Here is a 12,305-nt window from a genome sequence, read left to right on the forward strand (position 1 = left end):
CACACACAGGAACCTGTGTGAAGCTGACTCTGTAAGAGCTGGCTGGTGCTTTGGGCAGTGCCAGAGCAGGGCAGTGACCCTGAGTGCCCACAGGCACGCTGTGCCGCCGGACAGCAGCCGCGCTGCCCTGGACCCTCAGCTCACTCAGCACAGAGCCTGAAAAGCAAACAGAAGTGGTTTGGCATTGCCTGGTGACACACCGTGATAACCTTGCCATGAATCATCTGTTTCTGGACAAGAAAATGCATCTTGCAATTAACCTAGTGGTGCTGTGAAATTGAGACCGAAGGAAGATGAGTTGTTTCCAGCAGGGATCATCTGTTTTAGGGAGGCAGGAGATCTCTGGGACAATGGGAGCATGAGGATAGTGTTTTGGTGCTAAGATTTTTTGGTCAGAGACACCACCCAAAAGGATTTGAAAGTGTCCCAGGATATCCCTGTGCCACAGTTCAGTGAGGGGCTGTGTGGAGGGGACTGGAGTGCTCCCACAGGTCCTGGGCAGCTCCTGGAGCAGGCTCTCTCAGGGGTGGGATTGGTGCTGCTGTAGCCTGCCCATGAGGCTGAACCAGTCCTGACACGCTGGTGATGCCAGTGGTGGTGATGTGCCCTCAGAGGAAGCCCCAGCAGGGCAGGGCTCTCACTCTGCTGCTCCTCCACCACTGCCTCCCCTGGATATGAGCTCACTCCTCTGGGAACATCCAAAGAGAAAGTCATTCTATTGGTGCTTTAACTGGATTCTCATTAATACTTGTTTGTGTTTGTTCTTTATTCAGCTAACACTTCTGTCACTGCTGAGTTCAATTACTGCTGCTGGGAAGTGTAGTAGCTGTTCTGGGATATTATTGCTATTTACACTCAGTTAGAGTTAACACAAGGTAATATATGGTCTAAAGTCTGTATTTTTTCAATAGAAGTGTATGTCCTCTCAGATAGGGTTTGGTTGTTGTCCCCTGAAGATTGAGCCCTGGGATGCCCTTGGTTTTTGTAGCAGCTGTGAAGCCAAAACCCTCTGTGGCTGTGAAAAATTTGCTATAGTAAGCCTCCATTTCAGTGGCAAAGTAGAGTTTAAAAAGCACTGTGTTACCTGTCCTGTAGCTAAATGCAGGACTCTCATTGACTCAGAAAGTTACATGTAACTTTGTTTTTCTCACTTGCACATTTTGTTTTTCTGATGTCATGTGACTTGGGGAATTTGCTGTTGTTGTATTCCCAATATCCAGGAAATCGTGTCATCTCCTCAGGGGTAAGGAGGAGCCCAAACAAGATAGATGTTCCTGTTATTCCCAAAGTAACAATTCTTTTACCTTGCTGATTATTTCTAATACAGTTTGCATTCAGATAATAATAATAATTTTAAAAAATTATTATCCTGATTTAATAAGTGTCAGATTTATTTTGGGTCTAGAGCAGCATTTCAGAAGTATGTCACTTTCATAATTAGATGATATATGTAAGTATTTCTTTCTGTCCTTCCAGAATCCACAGAGTACATAACTGGAAAAAAATTAAATATCTTAAATTTAGTTGATTTGGTTGCTCATGTGCTCAAGACCTTATTTCACTTGGCTCCTGTTAGGAGTCTTCAGTCTCTGCACTTCTTTCCTACCACTCACAGCCGTGAGCACATCTGTGTCACAGTCTGTGCAGCTTGCTGCAGATTCCAGTGGCAGCTATTGCTGAACTCTTTTAATTGTAAAGGAGCAATGTATATATGCTATTTTCTCTCCAGTTTTTTAAGAAGAATTCAAAGTAATAATAAGACCTAAGAAGAGTATCCAAATAATAGAGAATAATAATACACATCTTTAGCAGCAGTGGACAGATGCAAAAGGACAGGATGAGTCTGTAGGTGCTTGAATACCACATTTTGGGGGGGGGGGGGGTTCCCAAAAATTATTGAGGGACTTACAAGCATTAATAGCTGACACATCAGGAGGTAGAGTCATAAAGGATGTTCAGAAAGCAGGAGTGTGGAATCAATGAAAAATCAGCTGCCGTTTTCAGCCAAGCAGGAAGCAGCAGTGCAGTCCACAGCTGCTCACAGTGTTCCCATGTAAACACAATATAAAGTGAATATTATAGACTGTCGTGTGTTTTATGTATATAGCAGTTGTTTTAATGCCTGTATCCCTATTTACTGTAAATATGCAGAAAAGCAGTCTTAAACACTTTGATTTGTGGTGTATATGGGGGAGCAGATGTATTTTGAAGGTGTCTTTATGCTGAAAATCAAGAGTGTAATTCTGAGAATTGCTGAGTTTAGAAGTTCCAGATTTGTCTCATGTAAGCATAAACAACATTTCCTCCTAGCTTTGTGTAACAGGACGTTGTTAATACATTCCAAGACTGTTGTCAGGAAAGTTGTTACTATGTTTTACAATTCAGTACACATAAATTATGGCAAAGGGTTATTTCAAAACTGCTACAAAGCATCTACCTGTGTAGAGTATGGGAAAACAGGAATGAGATGTGGCTGTGTTTGCTAGGGAAAGGCTGGCTACTGGGCTCTCTCTCAGCTGTGAATACAGCTCTCCCACAAGCTTTTTAAACAAATCTTATTTCCAAAGAAAAAAAAAAGGTCTTTTGTTAAAAAAAAAATTCTGTGGAGTTTTGATATCTAGTTTCCCCTCTTCTGCCCTTGTAAAATATACCTTTGGGGGAATACCCAGCAAGGAACAGGGAGTTTTCGTAGCATTTTGATTTTCTTTGCTAGCAACAAAAAATCCCTTCATAAGCAGACTTGCCTAAAAAGGCACATGGTCCCGAAAGTTTTCTGCTTGGGTGACTACGACTGTGCAGAAACTGAAAGGAGGAGGAAAAAAAGGAGTGCCTCCAGCTTGTATAAGAAATGAACCTTTGCCCAATCACTTTTGTCTGTGAATAAGGTAACTTTTTGTGTGTGTGAAATTTGAAAGCAATAAGGTATGTGGGTCCTTTTTCTGTATTGGTTCTCAAGAGTCGATCGCAGGGTTTTTCTTTTGGAGCCTGCCTGACGTTGTGAGATAAAGCAGCTCAGGGAAAAAAATGTTCTCAAGCAGATGCCTTTAAGAGACAGAAATCATGAATTTGTTGAATTGCAACCACTCTGGGGGTGGCTACAATGACTTTTTGACAGTGACAGTAACTCTGCCGTGTCTTTTCGAGCCCTTCTTTGGCCCATTCACTCTGGAAAGCTGCTTAAGCGCACTTAAGCGCATTAGCATTTGGATGCTCGGGGACCGTATTGACCCTCATTTGGAAAGTTTAAATGAGTGAAAGATGGAGCGATTTGTTAGGGCTTTAGAAACCAGCCTTAGAGAGCTGCGGGTTTTCCGCTCTGGTTTGTTCGGGTGCTTGTTCTAATCTGGTGTGCTGTTTGAAGGGACCAGACTGATTTGTGACACATGAGCCCAAAGCCTCTTTTTTTGGGCTTGACCCGATTATCTGATCTGTGCTCTGAATTTCAATCACCCGTGGAGGGAGCGAGGTTGGGAATGGCTCTCTGCAGGGTTACCTCACTAGTTCTGTAGGGACACAGATGGCAGAGCAGCCTCTGCACGTCTGAGCAGACAAAGGGATCACCCGGCCGCCTTCCGTGCGAGGGAACAGGTAGGAGATCTGTGCCAAGACATGCTGGAGGTGCAGCTCCAGCGTGTCCCTCCTGCCAGCCAGGGTGGCGTTGAACCAACAAGTTCCCACTCTTCTCCCAAGGCTTCAGAAAACCACCATCAAGTCCTGCAGGGCAGATGAAGCTGTGGCAGAGCAGCCTGTGCGTGTGCCCATGGGGCCAGTGCTCCTTGTGCCAGTGAAAACTGTGTTGGCACAGACACCTGCAGCTGTGCCCCTCATGTGCCAAGTGTTTCAGGGTAAACCCTGAGCTGTGATGGCACAGACACCTGCGGCTGTTCCAGTGTCCCTCATGTGCTGAGTGCTGCAGGGTGAACCCTGAGCTGTGATGGCACAGACACCTGCAGCTGTGCCCCCCATGTGCCGAGTGTTTCAGGGTGAACCCTGAGCTGGATGGCACAGACACCTGCAGCTGTTCCAGTGCCCCTCATGTGCTGAGTGTTTCAGGGTGAACCCTGAGCTGTGTTGGCACAGACACCTGCAGCTGTTCCTGTGCCCCTCGTGTGCTGAGTGCTGCAGGGTAAACCCTGAGCTGGATGGCACAGACACCTGCAGCTGTGCCCCTCATGTGCCGAGTGTTTCAGGGTGAACCCTGGGCTGTGTTGGCACAGACACCTGCAGCTGTGCCCCTCATGTGCCGAGTGTTTCAGGGTGAACCCTGAGCTGTGATGGCACAGACACCTGCAGCTGTTCCAGTGCCCCTCGTGTGCCGAGCACTGCAGGGTAAACCCTGAGCTGGATGGCACAGACACCTGTGGCTGTTCCAGTGCCCCTCGTGTGCCGAGTGTTTCAGGGTAAACCCTGAGCTGTGATGGCACAGACACCTGCGGCTGTTCCTGTTCCCCTCGTGTGCCGAGCACTGCAGGGTAAACCCTGAGCTGTGATGGCACAGACACCTGCAGCTGTGCCCCTCATGTGCCGAGTGTTTCAAGGTAAACCCTGAGCTGTGATGGCACAGACACCTGCGGCTGTTCCTGTTCCCCTCGTGTGCCGAGCACTGCAGGGTAAACCCTGAGCTGTGATGGCACAGACACCTGCAGCTGTGCCCCTCGTGTGCTGAGTGTTTCAGGGTGAACCCTGAGCTGTGATGGCACAGACACCTGCGGCTGTTCCAGTGCCCCTCATGTGCTGAGTGCTGCAGGGTAAACCCTGAGCTGTGTTGGCACAGACACCTGCGGCTGTTCCAGTGCCCCTCGTGTGCTGAGTGCTGCAGGGTGAACCCTGAGCTGTGATGGCACAGACACCTGTGGCTGTTCCCCTCGTGTGCCGAGTGTTTCAGGGTAAACCCTGAGCTGTGATGGCACAGACACCTGCAGCTGTGCCCCTCATGTGCCAAGCACTGCAGGGTGAGCCCTGAGCTGTGATGGCACAGACACCTGCAGCTGTGCCCCTCATGTGCCGAGTGTTTCAGGGTGAACCCTAAGCTGTGTTGGCACAGACACCTGCAGCTGTTCCAGTGCCCCTCGTGTGCTGAGTGCTGCAGGGTGAACCCTGAGCTGTGATGGCACAGACACCTGCAGCTGTGCCCCTCATGTGCCGAGTGTTTCAAGGTAAACCCTGAGCTGTGATGGCACAGACACCTGTGGCTGTGCCCCTCATGTGCTGAGTGCTGCAGGGTGAACCCTGAGCTGTGATGGCACAGACACCTGCAGCTGTGCCCCTCATGTGCCGAGTGTTTCAAGGTAAACCCTGAGCTGTGATGGCACAGACACCTGTGGCTGTGCCCCTCATGTGCCGAGTGTTTCAGGGTGAACCCTGAGCTGTGTTGGCACAGACACCTGCAGCTGTGCCCCTCATGTGCCGAGTGTTTCAGGGTGAACCCTGAGCTGGATGGCACAGACACCTGCAGCTGTGCCCCTCATGTGCCGAGCACTGCAGGGTAAACCCTGAGCTGGATGGACGTGTTGCTGCTTTGGGGAGGAGGGAAACAGTCGGGAAAAGTTTGTCAGAAATGGACATCACTTGTTCAGTGAGATTGGGAATCAACACCTGTTTCATTCACAAACTTGTAAGAAAAATAACAGATTTATGGGTTTTTACCAAATCCCATTCAAGTTACTTGTTAAAAATGAAAGTGTGCAACTCACTGTTTTTTATTTGTACTGTGCCAATAGGCAAGGGCCTTTATCAAGGATCAAATTTTATCAAATGGGAGAAAAATGTCCATTGACAGATTGTTCCCATTCTGGCACAGGGATCCTCAGCTGAGATCTAAAGTATTTGGAAGCAGATGGATTTTTTATTTTTGTTTAAATACATGTTTGGCATGTATTTCTGCCTTCAGGAGAAGGCAAGAATGCAGAAAGGAGAAATGAGCTGTAGTTCTTGGTGTTGTGTTTGGTAGACACTGCACCTCAGATAATGAATCCAAATATAAGTATTTCCATCTGTGAGAGGTAGAAGCACATTGTAGAATGTGAAAGTCTATACCACAGAATATATTTATTTTACAAATTAGTATGTTGCAAAATTAAAAGCTTTTGTCTGCCTATTATGAAAAGGAATGGGGTGAACAGCCGGGAAGTCACCTCTTTGCCTCTCCTTGACTCAGTTATTTTCTTTAACAAAAAACACTTTTCTTAAGAACTTCTAGCAAAGTAAAGTTTTATTCAGAAGGACGGTCTTTGCCAGAATCCACATCCAGGGCTGTGCACAGATCCTCAGCAGCAGCTATGGATGCTGAGTTGCCTCGCAGGTGTGGGGACATATCTGTGTCTTTGAACAATGCCCATTTCGAGCAATTTCCTCAGTTCTGCTTTCTGACTTTCTCCTCGTGGTTCCCAGCAGCCAGGCAGAGGGGCACAGGTAGCTCTGCCCTGCCCCGGCAGGGAGGCTGCAGAGCCCTTAGTGAAATGTTCCCAGACACAGTTAAGATGGGAGATCCCTGCATTTCAAAGCACTTGACATACTTGAAGCATCATAAATTGCTTTGCTAAAAGCTCTAGATTTCCACCTGTTGCCGTGCTCTGGAGCCAGCCCTTTGAGAGGTTCATTTCAGGTTATTCCCCACCACCTGTGGAACTGGGTCCCAACCAGGCCAGTGGCCAATGGATCAAGGCCCAACACTTGCATGGAAATTCATACCTCTGTGCCTGATAAAATGTTGGTTCATAATATGTTTTAGGCACCCAGTCCTCACAATATCTAGAGATGTGATGTCTCTTATTTAAAAGAGGGGATCTGCTATGCACAGTAACTGTGAAAATTGCTGTCAGATTGTGCAAGCATTTCTCAGACTTGCAAAGTGTACTTTAACATGAATTTCCAGGGCAGATGTTTTTGCAAACAAGAGTTAACTCACAGAACTGTAGTGTCAATGTAGTTACCACCTCTCAAGAACCAGCACAGAACCTGGTCATTGTCTGTAAGCAGTGGTTTGGAGGATGTTTGCAGGTAATGTGTGATACAGCATACAGTGATACCTGTGAAAGAACCTGTCTGCATGGTACAAGCTGAATGACTATTTGCCTTTCCTGATTGATATTTTCTTAATATTGCCTGTTTCTCTCCAAGTGGTAATTCAGTCTATTGTTTAAAGTCCATCATGAGTGGAAGTGACTTAAATTAGCAATGCTTTGTATTTTGACATATAGCATATTATATTTAATGGGGGGCATTGAAGATACATCTATCGATAATGTTCAGTTAAATCTGGTCTTCTGTTGCATATAAGCTTGATTCTCTTCCTCCCCTTATGTTTTTCTTAGACACTATGTGCAAAGGCCACAATGCAGACCATCCGGGCAGCTGACACAAATGAAGTAGTCAAGCTAATATTTCGTGAATCTGATAATGACCGAAAGGTAAACAACTTAATGCCCTTGGCACCCTCTGTAAATAGAAACACTGTTGAATGTTCACTTTCTTTTCTACAAAGCATGAATATAGTTGTTCCAAACTGATAATGTAAAGGGAGGGGAGGATATAGATTGTCACACCTAATGCTCAGTTAATTGGATCTGTTTAAGTGATTGCCAGCCAAGCAAATGGGCAAGCTGACAAGGGGCTTTGGACGTGTGGAAATGTGTGGTTTTTAAAGGCTGCCTGTCTCTGAAAGGGTCACTGCCAGCAGCTGGGTGTTGAGTTGCTGAGTCCAGGAGCTTTACTGACCTTTCTCCCTACTTTTTTATTTAGGTTATGCTGCAATTAGAAAAGAAGCTCTTTGACTATTTTAATCAAGACGTATTTAGAGACAACAATGGCACTGCGGTAAGTTCATTGCTAAACCCTTTCAAAGGAGTAAGTTGGGCACTCACATACAAATTGCATTTCTCTAACCAGCCCTCCTTTCTGCAGAATGAGAAGAGATAATTTAGCCAGCACAGTAACTGCTCCAGATTTCATCATCATCATAATAATAATCATAATAACTTAGCCAGTTATTTTGTGTACAGATTCTTAACTTTGGCATGTTTACCTTCTTTTTTACAGAAAAATACTGAAAAGTAAATGTACAAAACAATTCACTTTCCTTGTCTGTCCTCTAGTCTGCATTTCTTCAAGCATCCTGTTTTTCTTCCTAGCTCTTCATTGTGAATCACATGGTAACTTAGGAGAAGCCCTTAAATGCAAAGCCCTTCTGAAAACACCTGGGTCTTCTAAGTGTACAAAAAGATACTAGAAACACAAGAGTAAGGAGAATAGCAATCTCAAGCTCTGCAGCAGACTGTCACTGTTTGGACAAGCATAGAAGGCTTCCCAAGAGGAGTAAGCAGACAGGGGACACTAACACTCTGATTTGTAGTAAGGACTCCGATTTTTCTGTGGAGAAGGGTATTTTCTTTAATGTGATTTTATTTCAAATGATGGCCACTTCATTTTGGAAAAGCTGTGTATCACTGCTTGCAGCTTTCTCTATTTCATCCAAGGGTTCCTAGGAGTTCTGTATCCAAGGGAATTCATAGAGGGCCCTTGTCCCCACCTCCCAGTTTAGCAGCACTCTGTACCAGTCACACAGTGCTGCTCACAGGGCTCATTGCTGCTTTGTGCCCAGGGATGGTAGTGCACAGGATCCATGGCTCTCCACCTCTCTCCTGTCCTGCCTGTGGCTCGTTCTCTCACTGCTCACAGAGCCAGGCTGTTGGAGCGCTGTCTGCAGGGCTCTAGGACGTGGAGGGAAGCTGAAGCCCTGGTACCCTCTCTGATTTTAAGCTGGCTTCACCTGGGAGATTGATTCCATGTGAGAATCTTAGATTTCACTCATTTGTTGAGGTCAGAAGAGTTTGATGAGTAAGACCCATAAGGGGTGAAGATCTGATTGCCCTTGCTGTCCTTGCTGCTGTCCCACAGCGTGGCTCATGTGGCTGTGAGAGGTGGGCAGTGTACCCTCAAATGCAGTTATTGTCACTTCAGTTTGGGGTTGTTTGGTTCCAGTTTACAAGGTGGTTGCATCCTTGGGAATTACCTAATGTTTCTTTCACTGATGTTTTGCAGTTTTGGGGACATTTAATTCAAAGCAATAAGTCTCCTCCCAATTCCTTTTTCCATATTAATGGCATTCCTGTCCCAGATTTTTCTGCTATGTGTATTATTATAATTTTTCCATTTTGTTTTAAAACAACTCAAGTTTTTGTCATTTGTGTTTTCCTCCAGTGCATTCCTGAAGCTGTGTAAAGCTGTTCTTGGTGCCTGTCCTAGTGGTATTTTGGGTGGGTGCTGCTTGATTTGCATATAGGGCTGTGGGGTGTGAAGGTACAGGCAGAATCCCACTTAAACACATTCCATTTCAAAATCTGTAGTCGTTTCTTTCATGCATCAAGAAGTGGGAAATCTTCCAGATCAAACATGGAAGAAAGAGATAAACGATATAATGAGCCATTGGAGATAATCTAATCTTCATGGTCTAGTTAAACACGCAGCACCATGATCACTAAAAACAAACTACCTATCTGAAACGATAAATGTCTCTGTGCCGAATTCAACCCAAAAAATCCATCGCATCCTTCATCAACCGCCGGTCTTGTACCAGCCTGACAGAAATTTAATTCAAGCTGGCTCCTGAAAATAATTATTGTATTTTAAGAGTAGTAATCATTGGTCGGGACATGATTGAATATGTCCATGCCTATTGACTTTTTCTATGATTTATAGCTTTGTGTAGTCGATATTCCCATCGAAATTGTATAATTAATTATAAGTGGGGCTGTCAGGTCTGCAGGATGGAGTGCCCTGATGAGTATTTGGGAAGATTAAATTTTCCTTAGCTGTACCAATGCAAGGCTTGGGAATTTTCACAGCACTCGGGCTGCTGGATAAAGATGTTTTCTGTGTGTTTAGCAACTGCTTTAGCTCAAAATCCATTGATTTTTCAGAGGGTATTTTTTTATCAGTGCCGTGTCTCTTCAGTAACATTGGAATGTGTACGGATGTGACAAGACCTGACAAATATTTATTATCAACAGGCTACTTTATCATTGTCCATACACAGTTATTCCTTCTTTTTTTACGTTGTAATCAACAAAAAGAATCTTAATATATATTTATAAAAATTATTATTTTTTTATGAAAAATCTTCTACAGATACAAATCACCTGTTTAACAGAAATTCAGTTTGAAATGCATACTGTAATCTGTCAGGTCTAATTTTTCCAAACTAATATGTATCTTATTCAGACTTATGTGTAGTTTATTCCAAAGTTAGCTTAGCAGTTACCTGTACTGATTACCTCAGAGTGCAATGACCATTCTGTATTATCGTATTTGAGAAAGGAACACCCAGACTTACCCAGTTCTGTGGTGGTAGGAAAAAGAAAAAGCCTATTTGAAAACAATTGTTGCAATAATGCAAGACTGTTTTATTGTTTAATTCCTGTGTTGTGAATTGCACAGCAGAGCTGTGTTCCATCAGACAGAGCAGGGTGTGAGTCCATAACCACACAGAGCTGTCCTGAGTGGGTCTGTGGGGAGGGTGACACAGAGGAGCACTGGGACAGGTGGGCAGGAGGAGGTGCAGCCTGCAGAGTCCCACCTTGGCATCAGCTCCCAGTGTAAGTTGTTTCTTCTCAATTAGCAAAAGCTCAGTGTTTCTGACCTGGAGGGTAGAACACAGCCAGGCTGTGCCAGTCGGTTCTGTGCTGTTATCCTGCTCCAGGGGCTTGCCCATGAGCAGCAGAAAAGCACAAATGTGGCTTCTCACACCTTCCCAGAGGCAGCAGCCCCTGCCTGGGAGCCACCACCGTGCCCCCACTGCCCCTCTGTGCTGCTGCTCCTCTTCTGCCCAGCAGGAGCAGAGCGCCCTGGACCCCAGCGTGGATTTCCTGATGGGAAATGGGTGCTGCCCACGCTGCTGAGCTCACCCTGCCTCTCCAGCACGTCACTCACACAAAACACGCTCGTAGCTTTGGCTTTCCAGCCCCTAAGTGATAAAAATCAGCATGCCAGTGCTTCTGGGAGAGGGGCAGGGGGTTCTTGAATAAACCTACATTTTTACCAGGTATTTGCAGATTCTTTAATTGTTTGCGATAGATCAAGCTAGAAGTGGGTTTTTTTTCAAAAGGAGTTCCCTCTTAATTTCAAAACAATCAAAAGAAAATCAAACCAAGAGTAATTATGTAATGAAAAAAATATAATCAGGTTATTGACTTGTACCAAAGAACCACAAGCTATATTGTATTTCTTCAGTAGTCAATTAAATAAATATATAGTAATAATGTAAAAACCTGTAATGACTACAGAGGAATGATTTAATCATCAGGAATCATTCTATAATCTTTAACTACAATTAGAACTGAGGAATGGTACCTACATTCCTGTCTTTCCTATGATCTGTATTAAAGAATCAATCCAGGTAAAAGCTAATGCACTGTCCTTAGGATTTTGACCACAACTGTGTAGCAAAAGTGATGAGTGAATTAATTGTCTTAAGAGTGGAACCTGATGATATTCCTGCTAAAATCATGATCTCTTTTTTCTGTTGATCTTTGTGGAAGCTGGTGACAAGTGAACTTCAAGCAAGTGAAGCTGTGCTTGCCCTGGTGGTCCTGCTGCCCCCCCAGGCCCATCTCCCACAGAAACACTGAGCCCTTGTCCATCCCTGGGCTGGGCTGCTCGGGGCCAGGAGGATTAGCCCAAGGGCGCTGCTGCACCCAGCTCCAGCATCACCAGAGGGTTCAGAGGGCACTGCTGGTGTACCAGCATTCATTCCAAACCAGATCCAAAATCTTACGCTGAAGAGCCCAGTGCTTCCCAGCCTGGATGTTCATGAAATGGAAGTGGTTCTATTTCTTTAATTGTGCAGCAGCTCTCTTGGTGCAGAGGACAAACAGTGAACTCCTATGGAGAGTACGTTCTGACTCAGTTTCCCTTCACAGAATAAATTCCCTTTATTCTGTGTGTGTTCAGCCTCATCTGATATGGTATGGGAAGAAAATTATAATGTGCTGTAAGAACAGATTGAGTTAAAGGTCTTGTTTTCCCTCTGAGAAGTGGTGATTTAGAGTGATCCTTTATCTTGCTGGTTAACTTTGAGATGTTACTGCAAACAGTTCAGGCAAACATACTTGTACATTTTAAGCAATTTATTGTGGGGGGGTGTGGGTGTATCCCCAGGAAATCCTGAAATTCTGAAATGATACACAAATTGAGCAGAAGATACAGTCTGCAAGGGACCTCTATTAAGATTTTTGTGAGAATATGTATGCTTATGAAGATTAAGGATCTGGTGTCACCGAAAATGTATTAATCAACAGACAAGATACAGC

The 12,305-nt window shown here is 45.0% G+C and overlaps 1 protein-coding gene across 3 annotated transcripts in view; it reads left to right on the plus strand.

Moving 5' to 3' along the window:
- INPP5A (inositol polyphosphate-5-phosphatase A) overlaps nt 1-12,305 on the plus strand; it is a 196,538-nt gene that overhangs the window by 155,843 nt on the left and 28,390 nt on the right. For all 3 annotated transcript variants that reach the window (XM_058841027.1, XM_058841029.1, XM_058841028.1), the window contains exons 10-11: nt 7,314-7,409; nt 7,741-7,815. In XM_058841027.1, the coding sequence (XP_058697010.1) occupies nt 7,314-7,409; nt 7,741-7,815 (171 nt within the window). The remainder of the gene's footprint in view (nt 1-7,313; nt 7,410-7,740; nt 7,816-12,305) is intronic.

Source organism: Poecile atricapillus, chromosome 6 (assembly GCF_030490865.1).
Source record: "Poecile atricapillus isolate bPoeAtr1 chromosome 6, bPoeAtr1.hap1, whole genome shotgun sequence".
Classification (NCBI taxonomy): Eukaryota; Metazoa; Chordata; class Aves; order Passeriformes; family Paridae; genus Poecile; species Poecile atricapillus.